General features: G+C 36.2%; 1 protein-coding gene across 15 annotated transcripts in view; it reads left to right on the forward strand.

Moving 5' to 3' along the window:
- The window catches only part of LOC132195267 (transcription factor 12), a 106803-nt gene that overhangs the window by 66688 nt on the left and 16496 nt on the right, over positions 1-23619 (forward strand). For 11 of the 15 annotated variants that reach the window (XM_059617148.1, XM_059617147.1, XM_059617153.1 and 8 more), the window contains exon 6: positions 16982-17047. The exons of 2 other annotated variants lie outside the window; for them this stretch is intronic. In XM_059617148.1, the coding sequence (XP_059473131.1) occupies positions 16982-17047 (66 nt within the window). Of the gene's footprint in view, positions 1-12566; positions 12877-16981; positions 17048-23619 lie in introns of those variants that run through there. 2 more of the 15 variants (XM_059617156.1, XM_059617159.1) reach the window with 2 other exon arrangements.

Raw genomic sequence — 23619 nt, forward strand, 5'->3', positions numbered from 1 at the left:
GGGAAAATTTGGAAAATACTATTTATTTAATTAATTTTCAACCCCTAATTCGTAATTTTATGGAATTAACAACAATTTAAGAGCGATAGTTGTTTTATGTATGTAATTTTAATGCTAGATTGATTTTCAAATGTTATTTTGCACTTAATTTGCTTAATTTCAATTTCAACCCCTGATTTCCTTATTTATTAACTAATGTTTGAATTTTTTAGTTAAGTATGGCAATCAATGTGGCTCTAAATTCTAAATTCGCTAAATTCAACTCATAATACTCATATCATCAAGTCTCGCTCTTAAATTGTTGTTAATTTCATATAATTTCAAATAGGGGTTGATATTAAATTTTTAGAGCAAAATAACTTCTCGCAAACAATATGGCGTCAAATTTTACCACTTTAACATGTCTCTCTCTGAAATTGTTGTTAATTTTGAGTAATTTCAAATTAGGGGTTGAAATTAAATTTTTAGAGCAAAATCACTTCTCGCAAACAATATGGCGTCAAATTTTACCACTTTAACATGTCTCTCTCTGAAATTGTTGTTAATTTTGAGTAATTTCAAATTAGGGGTTGAAATTAAATTTTTAGAGCAAAATCACTTCTAGCAAACGATCTGGCGTCAAATTTAACCACTCAAACATATCTCGCTCTGAAATTGTTGTTAATTTCACTTAATTTCAAATTAGGGGTTGAAATTAAATTTGTAGAGCAAAATCACTTCTGGCAAACGATCTGGCGTCAAATTTTACCATTTAAACATGTCTCGCTCTAAAATTTGTGTGGACATCATTATATTTCAATTTAGGGGATGAAATTAAATTGATAGCGCAAAATTTATGCTGGCAATCGCTTGGGCTTCAAATTTCACCCTAAAGTCATGTATTGCACTTCAATTTGTTTGTATTCGAGTTAATTGCTAATTAAGGGTTGAAATTAACATTTTTCATTAAAATCATATACACCATTGATTTCCTCACAAAATTTTAGCCTATAATCATGTTACGCACTTGACATAAAACTAATTTCCTTCAACTCACCCCTGCTCACCCCCATAACCGAATTAACTTAATTGGTGGAAAATTAACTCTAATTGAAGGACTTAATGCTCAAATGGATGATATAATTAAGAATTCATTACAAGCACCAATTATAATTATTCAGAATTGCACTTTTATTAAAACGACGTACGTATCACGTATGAAGCACGTTTGGTGCTCGTAATGAGTTGCACGTAAACGTACTACGTTTTGGAGAATTGGAAACCACTGTCGGCACTCGTAATACGTTTACGGAGTCCGTTTTGGCGAATTGGAAACCACTGTCGGCACTCGTAATACGTTTACGGAGTACGTTTTGGCGAATCGGAAACCGCTTATACGTTTTGCTGTACTCGGATTCCGTTTACGTGTATCGTTTTGGTGAATTGGAAACGGCTTATACGATTTCCTTGGCAAAACGAACAACGTAATGCGTAAACGAATAACGTAATGGCGAATTGGAAACCAGCCTTAATTTCACTGCCCCTAATCGTGTTTTTTATGTTGATAGATGTTTATTCTCAACTCGAAAAGTGTAAACACGGCGTAATCGTTATTATGTCAGTTATGCCGTTTTATCGGCCGTCGTGTCGGGCGAAACGAAAACATTTTCAATTACACAATCGGTGTGCGATAGCGATCTTGTGCGTTGCAATTTGCCATTAAATTCCATCTTTGCAAATTGCTATTTTTGACACGGTTTGTCCTTGCAAGATTGCAATCTGTTTTTGAGGGAATTGTCTAGAAGGGTCTGCGAAAACAAGAGAGCCGCGCATCGTTTCATTAAATAATATAATTCGCTTTGCAAACTTTGCTCCATTCGCACATCCTGTTGCGCTCTGGTGCCAATAGATGTCTTTCTGCGCACGTCTCTATCGCCTTCTTTTATCCAGTGAAGTTTGTTTTCGCAATTTAATGAAAATCAACACTAGCTGAAAATGATTTTTTTTCTGTAAATATAAATTAAAAATTTTCTAAATTCCAGTCAGTACACATATTTCAAATATGTGACATAATTCATACTTTAAAAAAATTTAAACATTAAGTTCAAATCATCAAAGATTCAACCCTAAACCTTTCATTTTCGTAACTTCAAAATACATAATCTGTTTGCTCTTCATATCGTTTTCAAGGTTCAAGGGCCAAAAATAAATTTCCAGCAATAAATTGCATTTTAATTTAATCCTTCTGTCACAAGTTTGCTGATCAAAAGCTGTGCAAAAAGCTCATCATCCAGAAGCAATTCATCCGCGACAGATTGAGCCTTTAAGCCTTTTTAAATCTGGCGTCGTTCCTCTGCTGCCGCTTCTGCGGTTGTCTCCGCGTGTTTACATTAACCGAGGTTGCGCGAATTCTTTTTTGCGCCCTCTCAACAGTCAAGCATACAGAACCGTAAAAAGTTGTTGCTAATGTAAGCAAAACACGTGCAAATAATCAAACCCGCGGTTTGAAAAAAATTCTCTTAATGTTCTCTGTAGTGATTAAAATCATAAAATTAAAATAAAAGACTTTAAAGTTTTTTTCTGAACTCATTTTTCTTTAATTTAATTATCATCAAATCATTTTTAAACTCTTTCAATTGTGAATTAAAATTAAAAAATATTATTTAAAAACAAAGCGTTTAATTTAATGGCACATACTTCAAATTATTTAAATCGATGAAACTTTATCATTTAAAATCTAATTAATGACAGAAAATCTGATTATGGAATTAAAAATATTGCAGTTTTATTGACATTTTGTTGAGTTTGTTGTAAACAAGGTTTGTCTAGAATGTCACATTCGATCAACAGAAATGATCGACATGCGAGTCATAGAATTAATTAATCGCTCCACGCATCATATTAATTACATTTAAACGCCAACACACCATTTATTTACGCAACTCGTTATTTCTCTTTCTCATTTCTGACGAATCCTTTCCTCTTTCTGTTTCAGGTATGTACCAGCGGGATAACAAGTCGCGATGCTAATTACATTAGAGCTTGCACAAACTCGGTAAGGAAAATAAAAGGACAAATATAGGAAAAACTGCTGTCACTCAGCCGTCAGTCAGATTGGCGAAAAACGCGTCGCTCAAGGCAATCTTGTGCGTCTCCGCGATATCTTTTCAAACCGCAGCCACTCGCGTGCTCAACACAATTTTATTTCTTCACAAACCGGCCATTTTTCTGCGTCTCAGAAGCGTTTTAATTTTTTCATTCTGATTCGTTTGAAAATTAATCGAAACCAGTCGCGTTAAAAGAAAAAGCGGCGGCTTTCGCGATCTAATGAAATCAAACACGGCTTTCTTTCTGGCGAGAGACGATTTTCCTTTGTTGTCGCAGACAGGCGTCTAATTTTTTTACAACATGGATCGCCCGACAGGGGAAATTCAATTAAACAGCATCTTTCTCTCTCAGTTTCCGTCCGGCCGAGAACTGATATCCGATTGAAATTTATTCTTTTGACAAACTTTTTTAATTATCGGATCGGAAAGTTGCCGGAGATGCATTGTCTCATATCTGCTCTCGATAAAAGAGATTTTTTTCTTTCATTCGAGATTTTTTTTAATATAATTTCGTTTAATCCAGTTTAATATCTCATTGGAAAACGAATTTCTAGAATATGGATTTCACTATTTTTGCATTTCCGTCTGGTGGACTGAGGAGTGCGTTATTCAGCTGTGCCTACGCCAATACGATCCGTGTTTTGCTTTTCGGCGCTCGGCGTGCGCGAATGTTGAAAACATGCAATAATTTTGCCACCCGCTCGCCTCACCACCCATCTTTGGAAGAAACGCCACGCAACGGCGGTAATTGTGTGCCGTCGAGACGCGAAAGAAAAAGCCAAAGACACAACCTTTCGTGCTCTGCGCTCCGTAAATAAGTCGCTCTACGTGACCTCTCGTTTTCGCCAACATCCATAAAGTCATAATAAAAATACTGCTTTCTTAAGACGGAACATATTGTCCATGGTCTTTACAGCTACACTTTCAATCAGTCTTTACTCTTATTAAAAATTGACATTTTAAGCTTTATAATAATTAATTTTTATATTTGGTTTATTTATATTTTAAGAAATTTTTTTCAATTTTCGTAAAAATGAAAGTGTTATAAAATATTCATATACAATGAACAATTTTGCATTTAATTTACCAATAGATAACTTATGTTGAAACACTAAATTACTAAACAATCTAATTTAATTTAAATAATTCAACCACTTTCAAATCTAATTGGCGCTTTTCCAGCTCAAGTCAACTGCCTTGTGTTTCTACCAAGGCATAGCTTTGAACTTCTTTTATTTTTATTCAAAATAGTCTGCATACATTTATAAACGGACATCAAGGAGAGTTTGTGGAGTGCAATATTATTATATATAAAATGTAACACAAAGTCAACATATATATCTAATTAACTAGCTCTCGGCGCAGATAGATTTTGAATTCCTTGCTCCCATTAAATTACATGAAGTATTGATCGGCCCGAGGGCTCCATTACCAACCAACGTGACCTAGTAAAGACGCAGTACAATATCAAGTATAGAAAAATAAGGACTCGCCTTTCTGCTAAATTATCGTCCTGTACCTAAGCTAATGCTGGCCGCGTTGCGTGCCGTCAGCCGCCTTTCGTTATCGCTTTCTAGCCTTAGATAAGCTAGGGCAGCTGAAGGGCTGAATTTTCGCGAAACAAAATAATTGATGCGGCGATATCAAGCGCATTTTTCTAGTCGCGATTAAAACGTGCATGGCGAGTTGTTCAACAATCAATCACCGCGGGGAAAACTTGTTTTTAATTTATTTATGGCCATAGAGTGGAATGCGAGGGTCAAAAGGGCGCGTTGCACTTCATACATCATCCAAACAGGTGCCTCGCGGTTTTCAAATATGTAAAAAAAAATTCCTTTGTTATTTCTTAAATTATCCCACTTTAAATAAGATGCACTATATTTGAATAATCATTGAAAAGTGATTAAAATTGATCTCTTAGAAATAATTTTTGATTAATTTACAAATGTATTTTATTGAATGGAAGATTGAAATAATCCGGTTTCTAAATCATCTAATTTTAATTTGCTCACAATCGGATCTGATGATATTGCAAGATGAATAAGCTGTTAATGCAATCGTATTATGGAACCAATTATTTTTTAATATCCTGCAATTTAACCATCCACTTGAGACAGGAAAGCTTTGGAAACTGTAAAATGAAGTTAAAAATAATTTTAAATATTAAAAAAGTAATTAAAATTTTATTTTATTTAATTATAAAATACTTCATATTAAAAGCAAGGTAACTGAAAAATAATTTGAAAAGCTAATGTGTCATATCATTTCCTTGAATAGCCTTTACCTTAAATCAGGAGAGTGATTGTCAGCATTTATTTGCCATGTGACACTTTAGTGACGACGGCGAAAAGCGCAGCATTCTGCAGAAAAGAAATCCGGCCGCTTATTTTTTAAAAGGTCTAATTGCATTGCAGCGCGAGGCAGAATTAAAACGGGAGCAAGTCCACCAACCTAAGTAAGGATAATTGCCTATATGACTCACGTTTCAAGATTCAAATGCTGCGGCGGAGTAAAAAAAAAGTAGCTCGCAGCGAATTCGCACTCTAGACCTTCTCGCGAGACGTTGAACTCTTTTTGCCGAATTATAATTATTGAGGAAAGTCAGGGCGGAAAATAAAAAAGATCAGGATGTAAGATAGAGTCGAGTAAAATATCGCGGTCGAGTGTAAATAATTGGGGATGAGTCAGACTCAAGGCCGGTGCTTTGTTTTTGTTTCCAGCGCCTCATGCTATACTCACAATGCTGTTATAATTTTACTTATCGTCTTCATGGGAACGCGCGTCCGAAGAATACAATTTATTTTCGCTAAGAAATTAAAATGCTGCACGTGCTAAAGATCGTCGCAATTATATCATGTGGTTTCCGCGAAGGCATAGAAAAGAGTCACTGACTTTAAATTACCACTCAAAAGAGACAAGAATTGCGACGCGCGTTCAAATCACCAGGAAAATTTTCAATTTAGTAAAAGTATATTTGTACAAATTTAATTTATTTCCAACAATTACTTTTCCTCTACTTATTAATGAACTCAAAAACGTCCAGACAGGTAAATCGGCTCGTCCTATGCTGCCATCAAAACAAACTGACCATCAAATCGCTCTCGCGTCGCATCGTAAAATTCAATGAATTTCCGCCGCTAATTGAGCCGTAAACGCTGTTATGAGCGCGGCTACTTGAAATTCTCGCCGGGTGCCGCGTATGTTTGTTTGTTTGGTGCGTGTGCACATGCAAATATGTAAACTCACGGTGCAGCAACATCGCCAGCCGTATTTTCATTGTCCTGTGCCGGCCAATTAGCGAGCAGAATAAGTAACTGACAATGAAGAGACAGTTCTGTTTGAAGTGAGATTTTCAAAAGAGAGGATCGATGAAGTCAAATCCAGGAAAGAAAGAATTAATGCTGGAGTTGATCCAATGAAACAGATGAAATTAAAATTCATTTTAATGAAAGTATAGATCAAATTTTAAAGCAATACGGTATTTAGAATTAAAGATATATTTGCATTTTTTTAATTTGAATAAACTTTAATTTAAAATTTGCCATACAATTTTTGGAAAAATTAATTTAAAAATTCATAAAATGACAACTTGAATTTTAGAATTGAAAAAACGGCACATTTAATTTTAATTTTTAATAATTAAAAAAAAAACATGAAATTTTAAATTGTCAAAAATGACACATTAAATTCAATGATTCTAATTAAATAAGAATAAAATTCAAAAACAATACAATTAAAATTTTAACATTTTAATTAATTTATAAAATTTTTTATTTCCATAGAGGTAGTTTTACAATTTTTCCATCAGTTTCTAAAATATAATGATCAAAATTTCTGTATGCGCAGTACAAAAAACTCTACCTTTTTTGTATATTTATAATTTTGTGTTCTCAAACATTTAAATGCATAAACGAAATGTGCGACTTGTCTCTGCGGCTAAACCCTCTAAAAATTGGCGTTCGACTCAGGTTTGCCCGCCAAGGTCGTGTCCTTCTAGTGCTCACCTCGCACGCAGCAAGTCACCTGCCGCAGACTGGGTATATAAATGTGCGTGGGCCGCGCACGACAATTTATTTTTCGTTTATATTATTTCACCGCTGCATGTCCAACGAGCACAACCGCACGCGTTGCATGAAAAAAAGTGGGCAGCATTGTTTCGGCCTCGCGTATACGTCCGTCGTTCGTTATTTTTCTAATTAACGAGAAAGGGGCAGCGAATCTCTCATTAAAGTGGCGGCTCCATAAGTGGAAAACGGCGAATCGCGAAATAACAATCTTTACGGGAATCGTGGCGATTTGCGAAGTTTTTTTTCTGCCCTCGCGTCGCACGGGGGGCGCGCATACAATGAGAATTCCTGCGTGCGCCATTTTAACCTGACATAATGCGATCATTATCATGAGATTTCGAGATGCGATGCCGCCGCCGGATGACGTTCGCCTTTTAAGGTCCTGTCGCTTTTTGCCCCAAACGCGCGGAATCTCGTCGGGATCGTTTTTTCGCGGCCCTCGCGGCGCACGAGCGGTTTGATTCTTCTTCTCTGCGTTCAATCAATCAATCAACCACAACAACTTCCCGCCCCTTTCTTTGATACAAACGAAAAATGTAAAAATGCGTGCAGGTAGAGAGAAGTGGCGGACGTGTGCGCAATTCCAAGCGTCACCTGCTCCATTCATTACCGCCTCTTTCTCTCTCTCTTTCTGCGTCCACAAATACATATAAAATAAGAGTCACCGCCGCTTTTCTGCTCATTCGCAACTTTTTCTCAGCTCACGACTGAATGCAAGCCACTCGAGATTATACTTTGCACCTGGTAGAAAAATGTTAACTTGTTGAACAGCGACAAACAATAGTTGTATTCAAAATTTTCAAAAATTTCATGAAAAATTAAAACTCTTTTGGATTTCCTAAATTGTAGTTTCAAAAGTTTTTAAATACAATGCATAAATAGTTTTTAAAGCAAAAAAATTATTTAATGATAATAAATAATGTAATTATTAAGTTGATTTTTATTATTTTTAATATATGTAATTGAATTAATCTAGCACATATAAATATTGTTACAATTGAAACAGTTTTTTAGATATAATTTTTACTAATAAATACATTTCTTAATTTATAAAAATAATATTTTAATTATTTTGTTCAAGCAAAAGTTTGTAAACTTTTCCTACAGGCACTTTCATTTAACAGTTTTAATATCTTTAATTGTATTTATTATCTGAAATATAATTCGTGGCATAAATCGAAAAATAAGCCCTTGTTTTAAAATAAAAACCCCTTGTGGCTGTTAAAATTCACTCTCTCTTGTGTACTTTTAGAGGATGTTGCATTAAAGTTGAATGCTGATGTACTGCAACTTTTTAGAATGTTCACCATGTAAGTGTACATGAAGCAAAGACGCTTACTTTTGACCGCAACTGAAAGATAAATCAAAGTCTCTGGATAATTTCATCGCCTGCAGTAGTGGCCGTGCGTCCTACTATACTATAAATTTATTTACGTATATACACTGAAACACTCAACATTGCTTAATAAAATACAGATTTTTTTCATCAATAAAAATAATTTCAACGAAATTTTTTCCCAACTATTTTTTTTCCTCTTATATAATGTATTAAAACTTTTAAAATGAAATTGAACTAATTATTTCTGCTAAAGTTACAAATTTTGTGGTAAAAACTATTAACTTTCTTTGCAAATACATTTCCCCCTTTTGAATTTTAACTTACATTTGCTACATTTCTACTGGATTTTGCAAGCATATGCTGTCATTAATTAATTTGTTATTATTTTTTTAAATATTCTATTTCGAAAAGCTAGGAAATTATGGACCAGTGCAAAGTGAGACAAAAACTGCTGTGTACAAGTTTAGGATCGTGCGCGGCCATTGTTTCGATTCGCGGTAAGCGCGCGCGATTCAGCGCGATAGATAACGTGGGCAAGACAATAAAAATAATATCGCGCCGCACCCATCAGGTAGCCGCGATACTTCTCCGCCACGGCAATTTGCTCTCTTTTTATCGCCTGCCCTGGGACCACTCGGCAATATCTGTACCGAGTGTAATTTTTTTCAGCACGCTGCGGGCGTTAACAAAAGAGCCTCTTTTGAATATATTATATATGTCTGCAAAGAAGTTTGCTCTCCACTCGTACGGTCACTCTTTGTTTGTTTTAATGGAGATCGTCTCGTGAGCTGTTGTTCAAAATTTATAAAGGAAAATTGCTGCAACCGTTCTGCCCTCGCACAAATCAGATTGAACTTTCAATTTTGGAGCAAGCACGTTGCAAAACATGTTTAAATTTGCGTTGTAATCCATTTTTATGCATGAGGCTTCTTAATACATCAAATGGCACACGTTCAGTAATATAATGATATTGAATTGTGAGAGATTAAATTAAATTTTTAGCACATTTTAAGTTTTTTAATTTTATCAATTTTTGGCATTAAAATAATTTATAACAATTAATTGCTAAAAATACATAAAGAAATTCATAACTCATGATGATTTGAATTTAAAATCTGCTTTTCCTCGATGGGTTTTGTGAGTTGTTTATTGTTTAAGAACAAACAATGTCCTGCTCTACATGTTTCGGCTGCTGGCTGCAGCCATAATCCATGAGCTTTGAAATTATTTTGAAAAGAGTTAGCATAAAAATCAATCATTTAAATTTTTTGTTTCCAATTAACGATTCTTTGGGAAAAATGAAAAATTGTATTGCTAATTTTAATGAAATTGAAATATTTTCAAAAGATTAATTTCTATACTAATTTTTGTCAAAATGTTTTCACAGCTCATGAATTATTGCTGCAGCCGAAACATGTAGAGCAGAATATTGTTTTTTTTTTAATAAACTCTCAAAACGCACCGAGGAAAAGCTGATTTTAAATTCAAATCAACCCTCGTGAAATTCTATACGATACAAAATTCATAATTTTTTCATACATCTATGTTTCCAACCCTGTTGAAATAAAACCATAAGTTTTTTGTTACATGTTAACAAAAAAATATTTAAAATCAAAATTTTGTACATTCTTCAATCTGCATTGTTGGAGTTCATGAACCTCGCCTCGTGCACATTGCGGCAGGTCATGGACTGCTGGAAATTTTCTACGGCGACCGAGGAGAATCGAAGCTTTTGCACAATTTTCCTCGAATTTTAACTCGCGGCGCGTGACCTTAGCACACATATGGTTGATAAATGCGATTCTTTCTGCGTACGGCCATGCATGCAGTGTGCAAGGGGGCGATGCACTTCCGCCAAATTAATCACATTGCTGCAGTTGCAGCGCCAAGGACATGCTCAATTTCATGCACTCTCGCGTGTAGTGCGTCAAAAAATGCATTTTCTAAAAAGCGAGGATGGAAAATATGAATTACAGCAGCAAATTTCCCAGCTCTAAAAAAAAATAGTAACCATAAATTAAAGTGCGGAGTGTAATTATTCATCGCGTCCAACTCGAGAGAATTAATGCAAAGCAGAATTGCGCGCTGCTCTTCTCCGATACACCAAGATATCTTCCGAGCGGCGGGGCTGACGTTATCAATTCTCAGAATCGTCAAAAGCGAACCGTGCATTTTGCTTTTAGCTGGAAATGCTGCTGCTTATTTGTGCGCGCAGTCCTTTGGACTTCCACACCCGAAGCAATAAATCATTATTAAATTAATCATTTGTCCAGCAGAATCGTCTAATAGAAAATTCAGCTGCCTGCGCTTGAGGTATAAAAAAACACACACAGATAAAAACTTCCATGGGAAAACGCAGTGGAAATAAATGATGAGGGTGCCTATCTGCGTCGAGACTGGACGGAAAATTGATTTAATTGCTGAGCACGCCGGCCTTCGATAAGGGCTAATTACGCAATTTAACTCGCGCGACGATAACGCCTCTGGTCTGAAAATAAAGCCCGACGACAGCATCTGTTTTCTCGCGTCTCAACTTGTGATGTTGACCCCACAAACACTTCAATAAAATCGAGCTGTTGACCTTTTCACTGTCCCAACGTCACCTTCTATCACATCTTTTTAACACCAATAAAAGTGCAGACGTTGGCCGAAATCTGCCGCATGCTTTTCTCACATTAGGTTTTACTTCAAGCAAATTTTAATATAATTTTCAATTTTTTTCTGATTCAATTGTAATTTTTCAGTCGTTACCTGATATTCTGTTAAAACGGTTTTTCAGAGACTTTTCATAGTTCATTTTGATACTTTCATAAGTAAATAACAGTTTCAATTCTAATTTGGGCCTTATACTTTCTTACTCAAAGAGTATTTATGTTAGAAGTAAAATTATTTTAAGTAAAATATTATATATTTCTTTATTTCTTTCAAAAATTTAACATAACGTTTGGACATATATTTTACAAAAAAAACCTTTTTATCATAAACTTTGTGTTAAAATTTTAAAATTTATTTACAAATCAAAATCTTAACATAATTTAATCATTTTAGGTGTTTTTATTTTTTCATTGGCCAAAACGATCTGTCCACTTAAATTCACCGCAAACTTATTGCCAACGTGCCGCCGTGGCTGTTTTTCTATAATATCCAAGCTCCCTTGCTTGTTTTATGTCCGTCGATCGACAACGAGAGCCTCTCTCGTGCAGCAAACTGGAGTGGCGTGACTTCTGCTGCCGTCCTTTATCGCAGCGTCGCCTTTTTATTTTGGAAAACGAGTAGAAAAAAACAACATACAAACAAAACTATAGCGATGCGCAGTTGCTGAAAACTTTTAATAAAATGCTGAAATCGAGTTCCACTGCAAACCGTTTTGGACGAAATTAATAAATCGAAACGTTTTACACAAAGTCGAGCGTGACTGTGCGGAAAATCTAGAAGTTCCAACTTTTTTAATAAATAGTTTTTCAACTTAAAATTCCAAGAAGAGGTTGCATTTGAGATTTGTGATTATAAAAACGGTCTAGGCAATTATCTAAATGAGAATAAAATTTAAATATTAAAATACATAATAGAAGTTAAATTAGACACCAATTTCTATAGGTTTTGAAATATCTTTCAAATTTCATGTTCAATAACAATTTGTTATTGGCTCAAATTGGCTTCAAACGATTAAAATTTGGTGGTGAATAAATTTTCCATATAAATTTATTTAAAAAAAATGCCATCTAATTGTAAAAGGGGGGCGAATGATAATAGAAATGTATTTTCACAAAATATCAGGAAATATTTTGAAATGTGAATTTTACTTAAAAAAGACAAGTAATTCTTGTAAATTTCTCATCGGCGATAAAAACAAAGAAGAGTTTCGAGGAAAATAATTTATGAAGAATAGCAGAAGTGGCGGAGAGAAAAGCGTCGCGGTTCGGCGGCGCTCGCGGCGGCAGCGTGGTTGCCGTCGCGGCTCGCGAGCGAGGATGGCGGGAGGGGGGGGGGGGTTGGCCGCGGCGGCGGCTGGCAGCCGCGGAGGCCGCCGCACTCGCAGCTCGACGCGCCCGCCGTCGAAAGCTCCTCTGGCTTCTCTCGTCGCTGAACACAAGTGAGTGCTCTGCAGTCGTTTTCGCGGTCGGACGCCGCCAGCATGGGTCGCCCACGCGCCACCATGAGCAACAACCACCAGCCCCCGATGCGCCACCCCCAGCACCACCACCAACCGCCGCCCCCACCGCACCACCACCAACAGCAACAACCGCACCAGGACTATTACTATCAGTGCGCCGACTCCTCGACCGGACACAACAGCGTCCTCAACTCGGCGGACGCCTTCGGCCACCATCAGGCCAACAACTACTGGAAGTACGGATGCAGTAGCGCCGGAAGGGAGAGCGGGGTATGTCACAGGAACGAAATATTTTTAGGGGGTGCAAATCATTTTGCGTTTTAAACTGCACACGTTTTTATCGGATTAATTGCGTATAATTTGCATACTTTCATTTATAGACGTTCAAAGTTTTTTTTTAAGATTTTAGAGCACTCTATGCGCTCTCTACATGTGATTAATTCATATAAAGATTGCATTATTGGTTTGAATATTTCAATTAATGACAATATTTGATTTTTTGTAACTAGTTGGGCTGAATAATTACCCAAGTATTTTATTTATTCATAAACCAAATTTAACAAAGTTTAAAATTCCCATCTAATTTGATGTTGAAATTCGGCATGATTTTGGATTTAGCAATTTGAATTTGACAATAGCTATTATCAAAACTTTCAAAAAATATCTTTAAATTAATTAAAAAAAAATTAACTAATAATATCATTCATTTCATTTTATATTATATATATTTTTTTAATATTCAAGACCTTTTTAATTTTAAAACTTGATTTCTGATGCTTAAAACATTTTAAAGCTGTTTAATTTTTACTAAATTTGCTAATTTTAAATTTAGTTTACATATAATTTGATTCCCCGATTCTTATACAGAGTCAAGAATCCCTAATTTTGGTTTATATGGTTCGTCAGTTTAAGAAAAAACTATTCAATCTTGCAAGAAATTTTAATTTACACGAAATGAAAATACTTTGATATCAAGCCATGTCAAACTTGATTCACACCAATAGTCTTTCGCGATTTAGCAAAAACAAATTTTGATATTCTCAATTGCATTAATCTATTAGAGGACAAAACTTACAACAACAGTGACACAATTAGCTTTTTTTTGCCTCCACTGATCGAATTTAAGATATATAGGGGCTTATCGACTTCCTTGAAATAAACGCGCCTCCATTTCCTCCTTTACTCGGAATTAAGAAACAGGTTTAAAATAAAAATAAAGTTAAATTTGAAATTTTTTATCAACAAACAAATTTCTGTTGAAAAAAATTTCTCTCCAAACATTCTGGACGCGCTCCCCCGAGAGCAGGGATCAGGGGTGTTGATTTTCCAGTTGAGTGACTCGTGGAAAAGAGTCGAGGCTCAGGTAGAGAAAGAAAAGTTTCTTCGGGACACAAAGGGCCCAAATCCATGACAGCCTTCTCTTAATTTTGGCTGCGAAGCAAAACACGCTCCGCAGGGGTTTCCTGCGCGTTTCCAATAGAAATGTTTTCTTACGGGATTAGTGCAGGAGGCAGAAGGTGGCTGAGAAGTCATCAGTGGCTTGTGGTGAAACGCTGCACAATTGAATTTTCTCGGTGGGGGCGAGTTTTCGAGCAAAAAAGTGCAGCTCACAAGTGGGCCACCTCGTCGCTCTCGCGGGGGCGCGAAACCCACAACGACCTTTGTTATTTTCACGGGCTCAACGAGGTCTTTGAACTTCTTACCTGAGAGATGCTTTTTGTTGTCCTTACTGGCGGGAAATGAAATAGCAGGTTGAGAATTTTGAGGTTTCCAATACCACACGCCGGGAGGAGGAAAAAAAGAAGGAATTATTTTCAGAGAGAGAGAGAAACAAATTCCTCTTTTTGTAATAAATTCACACTTGGAAAATGGGGAAGTGTGTTTTGCGTGATGATGAGCAGTGCATACTTAACTCGCGGAGCAATTTAAATAATGTGAAGGTTTCGCTGCATGCGGGTTCGTTCAGGCTCGATAAATGCGCCCGACGTAATTTTTATTGTTTGCAACTTCAGTGTCAAGCAACGCGCACTGGCTGTCGCTGCGCTGATAATAATTAAAATAATGCACGTACTGAATCCTATTTAACTCGACGCGCGTTTAATTTCTTTGTTATCAACTCGGTTATAAGCTCCTCCTCCTGAGTCCTTTTTAATTCGGAAAACAAATATTATGATGCGGCGCTTGCGATATGAACGCGGCTCGTCAAATTGAGTTATTATTATGTGAATTTCAAAATTTAGCCGAAGGAGAAAACAAAACTGGTTCGTTTAAGTGAGAGTACATTCATAATTATATCCCTCAAGTGCATAAATATAAATTTATTTTCAGCTCATTGGTGTGAATAACAAGCGTGCTCTGCCGGCGTTACTTTATGGAAACGCGCAATAGTTATTTTCAGCTTTGGTTTTCAAGGTTTATTGTCTAAACGGAATTTTCCCTGAAAAACTGAAGTCGATGCTGATTATTCATTTGCATGGTTCTCCTTCCCAATTTATAACAAGCCGCTGTTCTGTTGGCTGCATTCATTAAACATGAGCCACTGTATTATTAAGGCCATTTTATTAACCTCAGTTAATGGGAATGATTGTATAACAATGAGAGCGAGAGAGACTGCAGAATTATAAATCGAACTCTCAATCTCTTATTGGCTGCGCACAAAAAAAAGAGTCAAATCTCGCTTTCATCTCCGGCAGATAATTTTTCCCCGTTCCGAAAAGCAGCCGATTTTCTTCGATTCTCCGCGGCCAATTATTTATTTTATAAATTCGATCGCGGCTGCGAAAGAAAGAAGGAAGGTCTTTACACTGTCATTGTGTTCCAGCCCGAAGGAGTTGGCTGTGAGGCGGTCGGCCTTCACCAGAGACTTGTTCTTTGCTGCCGAGTTGTCGGGATAATCATTTTATACACACACGAGAGAGAGAATGAAAGAAACTTCCTTCGTCTCTTCTCTCGCTGCAGCTCGCTCGATCTCGTATTTTAAAACAGGGAAACTCGGAGTACATTTATATTTGCACGGTTGAGTTATAGTCTCGTCACAATACTTGCACGGTGTTTATTGCCGCAATTATTGGCACTCGCGCGGCTCAACTTTGCTCTGTCCGTGTATAAATTATCAGCGCTTAGTAACAACTAATTGATTTATGCAGTCGCGGAGAAATCGGTTTGGTTCGCAGAATCCTAGATATGCAGCCTTCAAGAGCTGCGGTTCCAAGAGTGGCAATTATCAAATCAATTCGCCGAATAAATAATCACTGGAACTTTTATACATATAGATTATTTGCTACTAGCATAAAAAATTGAATTATTATAGAATAATTATAAAAGAAGAAATATTATTATATATTTAATATAACTGTAAAGACGCTGCTTATCAGATTGACATAAAAAAATATTGTCTGCGATAAATATTTTTGTTGTAAAATAAAATTAAGTAATAAACTGGATAGCAAATTTTTAACTCAAAAAGTTTAATTAAATTGGGGTTTTACTGACAATGAGGAAAAAAGAGAGCAATCATTGCATCAAAAAAAAAAAAAAAGTTGATATCAACTTCAAAAAAAAAAAATTCAAGCTGAAATGAATAATTTATTTTTATAACTTCTCTCATTGCATGTAAAATTATTGAATACAAAATAATGAGTTATTTAAAAAAAAAGGTTAACTGCAGAGATTCCTAATGGTGGCAGGTTTAAGAACTAGTAAAAATTAATTAATTTTTTTATTTTTTAATTAAATTTTAAATTTTTATTTGTTTATTTACTCATTTTTTGAAAAATTATTCTTCTTCCAAATTTATTTATTTATTTAATAAAATAAAATTAAGTAATAAACTAGAAAAATAAATTTTCAACTTATAAAGTCAAATTAAATTTGTTGTTACTGAGGAACAAAGATAACGATCATTGCATAAAAAAATTGATATCACCTTCAGAAACGAATTCAAGCTGAAATTTACAAATAATTTATAAATATTGTTTCAAATTGGACTATAAAAACGAGTTATTGGCAAAAGGTTAACTAGAGCGCCTCCTAATTGAGGCAGTTCTATGAACTAGCTTAATCAAATATTATTTTATAATTAAATTTTAAAAGTTTATTTATGCTTTTTTTTAAGAATTAAAAATAAAACTATTTTATAAAACAATTTTTCTGCAACGAGAAAAAGCCCGATCTCTTCATTTCCATGATCATCTCCTCGAGTGCCAAACTTCTTCAAACAAATTTTAATATCCCTCACCAATAGGCAAAAGGGGATTAAATTACTGATTAATTAATGTGCAAGCTCTAATTTGCAAACTTTTTACGAGTAATTATTTGCTGGAATCGAATTGTTTTGTTTTTGTTAACAAATCTAATTTATTTTTTCTTGTTTCAGGTATGTACAACCAACAACCACTACCGACAATCCCGCTTGAGCTCTCATTCGAATTCCAACTTTGCGGTAAGACAAAACCCGCGAGAATCAATCGCCCCTCATTGAGTACAAATTTATCCAATCTCCGCCATTTCCACCCTCATTTCGCAATATCCTGGCTAAAAACAAAATTACTTCGAGCGATATGAATTTTTCACTCATGCATGGCAACAACGAAATTCGCGAGAATCGCAGCCTTCTGGCGAAAAATCGCAATCCCGGATTGAATTTCGCGTGCGACGGCGCGAGCAGCATTCGAGAGTGGTCCGTCCGCGTTCAGCAGCAGCATTTCAAGTGCCAAATTCCCGGCGCAGACTTAAATTGAGATTTGCAAGGGTGACGTCACCTCCGCCGCGTTTTATTTCTTTTTTTTTCACGCGAGCCATGTAAGTAGCGTGGATGGTCGTCAGTCAGTCTGTTTTCTGCGCCTCTCTCGCTGCTCGTTGCGAAGAATGCGAGAGGAGGTGGGAGGGTCGGCGCGGCGGCCCAGACTGCTTGTCGCCGCGTGTTCTTTTCTTCGTCTTCGCCTCTCCTCCCTCAGACCGGCTCAGGTACTCATGCATACCTGACCGCACACTTAAAAAAAAAATGCTATACAAAACGGAAATTTTTTAAAGAAAAGTACATTTAACTTGATTTAAATTGATTTTTTTTCTATTTAAATAATTAAAGTGCTTTTATTTTGTAAATTTTTTCTAGTGAGTATTTTACTCACATGTGAGCCAAACATTTCAAAATATTTGAAGGACACATCAATGGAATTGATTGGATTTCCATGCTTTAAATAAATTAATATTGACATTACTATTGGGTGTCCAAGCCCAATATTTTTAAAAGATTATTTTATTTAATTTATATAAAAATAATTAAATTATGAAAATAATCAAATCTGCTTATAATTGCATTATGTATTAAAGTGAAAATTTAATAATGATATAAATTATTATATAGATTTATTTCAAAGTAGCTTAATTTTCCATGTGTGATACAATTTTTGGCCACAGCATAGCAAACACGCCTAATAATGCCTTGACGGCTTCTCAGCTTGCCAATTGCTTGGCGTGTGCGTGACCTTTGAAGGAGAAGCGCAGAAAAAAAGCATCACCTGCGTGGAGAGGTCCGGTTGATTTATCGCATCTCGTTTTCTGAGCCGCAAAGACACCGACCTGCAAATATCCTCCTCTTATCTCACGAACACTTGTCAGCTAGAATTTTATTTTTTGAGTTCTTTTGATATTGCAGTTGAAAATATGAGCTTATAATTTATACGCATAATATAAATTCGCAATACATATACGATTCCCCTCCGTCCCCTCTCTCCTGCACTGCGTTACATAAAAGCGTCCGTAATGGAGGACAACAAGACATAATAATGTTCCATCTCGACTACTTCCCACGATCTCCGCGGCCAATCGAAGCGAGAATGTTATTTTGATTGCCACTGCTATTACATACACGAATCGGCGGCGTTGCAAAATTTCTCAATTTTGACAGCATCAAATTTGGCTTTCACTCGCGTTCATTTGATTTAAAAGGCGACTCACTTTATATTCGGCAGCGATAATCGCGCCCCCCGCGGCACGGATTTTCGTACCGAGAGTGATATAGATAAAGTGGACAAAGCTGCCTAGCCATATAATTCATGAAATAGCCGGCGAGGAAAGCGAATGTGCGGGAAAAGTGCAGGACACGGCCGCGTTCTTTATTTTTATGTATTTTTTCGCCGCCGACGGGCATTATCGAGACATTCAGAAAGTTAAAGAAGAGACAAGAAGTAGCGGCATTAAACAAAAGTTACTTGGTAGCTCTAATAAAGAAGCTCGAGGCAGAGAGAGCGAGGCTATTTTATTGTGGCTGTACTCGCCCGAGCATGTAAAGCGAGATTGCGAACTCGCCACTCGATGGATATTCTCGGCCACATTAGGCAACTCCAAGTCACTAATTTCAAGGGGCGTTAACATCCTGAAAATATAATTAAAAATAATTTAAAACAATGACTTTATTTGAAAAAAAAGTCGAGTTTACAAATCAATAGTGATTGGAAACTTCTACTCATATTAAAAAATAATTATGCAATATTTAAATATTTTGGATTTAAAATTTCCAAGTTAAATAATTATGTAAAACATTCAATACATAATCAGTTTGTTCTTTATTTAGTTTCATTTCATTTGGCAGTGATTAAAGGGAGAATTTGTCTTGTCCTCTTTTTTGTCAGAATTAAATTAAAATATTTATTACCATTAAAAATATTAACCATTGAATTATAATGAAAAAAATATCAAAATTGCAATATGAAGTTCTATAATATTAAGTTTTAATTCCACTCTTTTATAAGTACTAGGTCTTTAAAACAGTAAATTGATTTTAAATTGATTATTGCCCGTCTTTATCTAAAGAGTTTAGAGCCTCTGAATCGTGAGTCTCCTGATAGTCTCGTGGTAAAGTCGCCGCCCACCAGTCGCGTCATTCCGCGTTCGAACCCGGCTTGATGCACCTCTTACCCCATGATGGTCCACATGGCCTTCGTGTCAGTATGGTGCAGAAATCAAACGTCGCTATTCGCAGCCACTCTGGTCCTTTCAACTTGGGCTCGGGTTTGCGGGTCGCACAATTTTTCATCTCGTATGTATAATCATGATTTGCGTGGCAATTATACAACTAATTTAACAACTTGGGCAATTAATAATTATACTCTCAGTTTAGCAGTTTGTTTGCCAGACTGAATTTTAACGCATCGCCGGCGAGTGCTGCCGGCTACGCGGATTTAATCCTTTGAGTTCCTGCATAAAATAACAATTCGCGCGGCCAAGTTTCGCCGACCGACCGTACAGAGGCGGTCGTTCCGCATAATTTCGCGATGTGCTTTGATAAATTTTCCTATAAAAGTATGATTCGTATGTTAGTTGCATTTGTCTAATGTTGATGAAAATGATTTTAAAAAACGACAAAATAGGCTGACAGATTTAGTGGGAAGCTTTTTTATAAATTTCAGTTCAGTAAGAGCGATAAAATATTTTATTGATTAAAACATATCATAATTTTTAGTTCTCCTACAACATCTCATTACCAATTTGATATAAATATTATAATGATTTAGTAAAGCTTCTAATTGTAAGTGCTACCAAGCGTGAAAAATTCTTGCTGGTTCCCTGTTACAGACTCGCAAACTTCTCCTCTGGAGAAGGAGCAGATTCAATTACGCGCCCCCTCATATAATTACACACATGCGTACGTTTTCATGCAGCGCCTTGCAATTATGGCATAATATGTAAATTGATATCATGAAGTGAATTCTTCTTGCTCCGCGAATTTGATTTATGCTTTTTCGCTTGACGTGCCTCTGAAATTTTAAAATAATAACAGATCGGAAAAAATATTGCAGTTGAGAAGAATTTTCGCCGCGAGTCCGTTTGCGAAACCTCTTTGCCGCCTTTAAAAGGTTAATTAGCAAGTGATGAATGTGTTTTCGCCTTGCATGCTAGGGTTTAATTAGCCGCCGATCCATTTTTCACGTGGCCGGTAGGCCGCAGAGCACATTACATTACTTTGAAGTGCGCTCATTGTTGATTTCCGAGCATTGATGTATCGCGTCGGCCCGCTGCTCAGATGGAGATTAATTATTGTCAGTATAGGCTTTTGTAAGGAGTGCGTTTATTAATGTGCACAGCGCGAGAAATACGCATAATATATAGTTTAACTTGCATGTCTTTTGACAATGAAGAAATTAAAACGGCCTGCTATTTATGATGGGAATTGAATTATATTTTATTAATTTATAATAATTGGATTACGTGGCACTAAATTACTAAATAATATTATTGTTTTTTCCACTCAACTCACTCAAGTAAAATAATATTACGTTGAAAAAATAAACAGAAGAGACACGGTTATATAAACTAAAAATTGAATCCACACTTTTAGCACGAACTTGAATTATTCATACCTTTCCTTTGTAAGGAATATTCATCCATAGAAAAAGAGAATTAAACGAAATTCATACTTTTTTATTATTAATTTCTTAATATTTATTGAAACGTTATGTAATAACCCCAATGTACCTCACAGCTTTCATTAAAGCTGAATATATAATTCTCTTAATAATATCAAATTTACAAAATCCCAGAAGATAAACTTTTGTCCAAATTTTCATCTCAATTTGCATTTTCTTGAGTGATATATAATTTTGTCAATTTTTATGACGATGGAAAATCAAAAATTTATTTCCCTCTTCCAAAAGACCAATCTGGAAACTCTTACCCACTTTGGCTTTCGCGTGCAGCTCACAAATCCAATTAAACCGTCCGAAGGTTGATGATCGACCCGCCAAATATGTCTGTCCGTAAAATACACAGACTTCTGACAGGCCGAATTGATTTCACGTGTGTATCTCTGATTGAAAGACGTATATCCGCGGCCTGTCAGCGGCGCTGCCTGCATACGATTTTATTTTTTTCAATAAAACCCGCAACAATGCTCGTGCGTAGGCCCAGCTCACATTCCCTCAATCCGGCTTAAAAGATGCTGTACGGCTCGCTAGAGCGGTGCAATTTGCATGCGTGGGCCGAATGTTTATGGAGTACAGAATGTCTATTCACTGATATAATTCTCGGCGAAGGTTAAGTGTGTACAAACACGCCCATTTCGAAGTGAATAAATGTATTAATGCCCTCTTTAAAATTAATCGTATTATATACAATTACATTTTCTTTTTTTAATTTTTCGAGCTAATTATTAATGGTCCATTTTGTCCGCAGGATTAATTATTCTGATCACGATTCGCTCAAACGAGCGTAATTGGGGCAGTCGCATTTTTCTCGGCGCGCGCATGACAATGTAATGAAAATAAAAGGCTGATTTATGGCTTTACACCTCTTTGTACACTTCACAATTACACATACGCGCCAGCTGGACTGACCAGAAAACGACGCTTTGGGCCATGCGAGAGACCGTTCTTTCTTTTATAATGTGTCTGTCGGAGGCGCTGCTACTTGCTGGACTGCACGTTAGAAATAATGTCAACCTGCCCGATCCGTTTTCGCCGCCGAGCTCAAAAGTTTGTTTATTAATTGTGTATATTATATAGCATTGAGCGCGGCAATAAGTTACTCTCGGCGCTTTCTCTCCTGCTCCTTGCAGCTCGCACCGAACGAACACGCCTTTCCGAGCGGCAGCAGCGAATGAATGAAATAATGCTGATATTGATCTGATTGTGAGCGACCATTGTACACGTATGTGAAGCAACAATGCCCGTCCAGCCATCAGCCAGCAACAGAAAGATTAGTAATGAATTATTTTGCATTGTGATTCAATAATATTTTGCTTTGCAACCACCATGAACGAAATTGATATCCAAAACTTATCACTTAAAATCCTAAAAATGCCAGTTTTTAAGTGTTTAAAATGAGTTATTTGCAAAAATTTTTATTCTTTAAATTAGTTTCAAACTGGAAAATAATTTTTAAGAGGTTTTTATGCTGAAACTGCAAGAACAATTTGACTTTTATACCAAAATTTTGACTAAAAATTAAATTTTAGTTGACAAGAAAATTTTATTTTTGTGTGTTAACATATCAAAAATTTGAATCAAAACCCGGTAAATTAGGGCAAACAGAACAGCTGCCGCAGTCTTGGTTCCTGAGTACGGATCAAGGTGCAATTGAAACATTCATGTCTGCTGATGAGCCCTGGAATTGGGCGAAATCGCTATCCAGGCCAGTTATGTTGCTCTGCTTGCCCTAATTTTTTGGGTTTTCATTAAGTTTTTTGTGATGCTTAATCTTTGTGCCATTTAAAAATAATTTCTAATTAAGTCACAATTTTGGTGTGTATTCAATAAAGCCGTTTTTCTCGAACAGTTTCAGTAAAAACACGTAAAATCATTTCAAAATAATAATAATAATAATAATAAAATTTCAAACCTGAGACTGCTGCACACTTGAAAACACAATCAAGGACATTACTCTACACTAATTAGAACAGAAAACAACAATTTGAAGAATACAAAAGAAAGTTCACAACGATGTGTCAATCAATAAATCATATAATTTTCTCTCACTTGTCATTTCGCTTTTTTTCCGCCAAATTTAGATAAATTATTTTCAAATTGGAGCCGTGGTACGTACGAGGTTAATAATATTTTAAGGAGATGCATCAATTATTATTGGACCCGCGGCATACATAATTTACAAATGCACGAATGGAATTATATGCAAAGAAGACACTTGTCCGCGCGCGGAAAAATAAGAATGACAAGTGGATGCGCGCGGCTGATGGCGGCGATTCGCGTGTGCGGCGTATGCCAAATGAATGCAGCATCGTTTATATTCGGTTTTGTTCATTTCTCCTTGCTCTCGTATTCAGCAGGCGTCTCGCGAACGGGGCAGCTTTTTCATGCGATGCTCGCGACGATTGGTTTCGAGATTTTCGCCGCGCCGGATGCTCGCGATTTTTTGCCTTTTGGCGGCGGCGCGTGGCTTTTTTCCGCGGCGGCGGTCCGATTTATGCCGAACTCTCTGAAAAAGAAAGAAAGAAAGACTGCCGTTTTGCATCTAATTGATACACCAAGTGCGAGCGGGCCCAGACTCGGCGGCACCCAA

The sequence above is a fragment of the Neocloeon triangulifer genome, unplaced genomic scaffold (assembly GCF_031216515.1).
Source record: "Neocloeon triangulifer isolate White Clay Creek 2 clone unplaced genomic scaffold, ASM3121651v1 ptg000009l, whole genome shotgun sequence".
In the NCBI taxonomy this organism is placed as follows: domain Eukaryota; kingdom Metazoa; phylum Arthropoda; class Insecta; order Ephemeroptera; family Baetidae; genus Neocloeon; species Neocloeon triangulifer.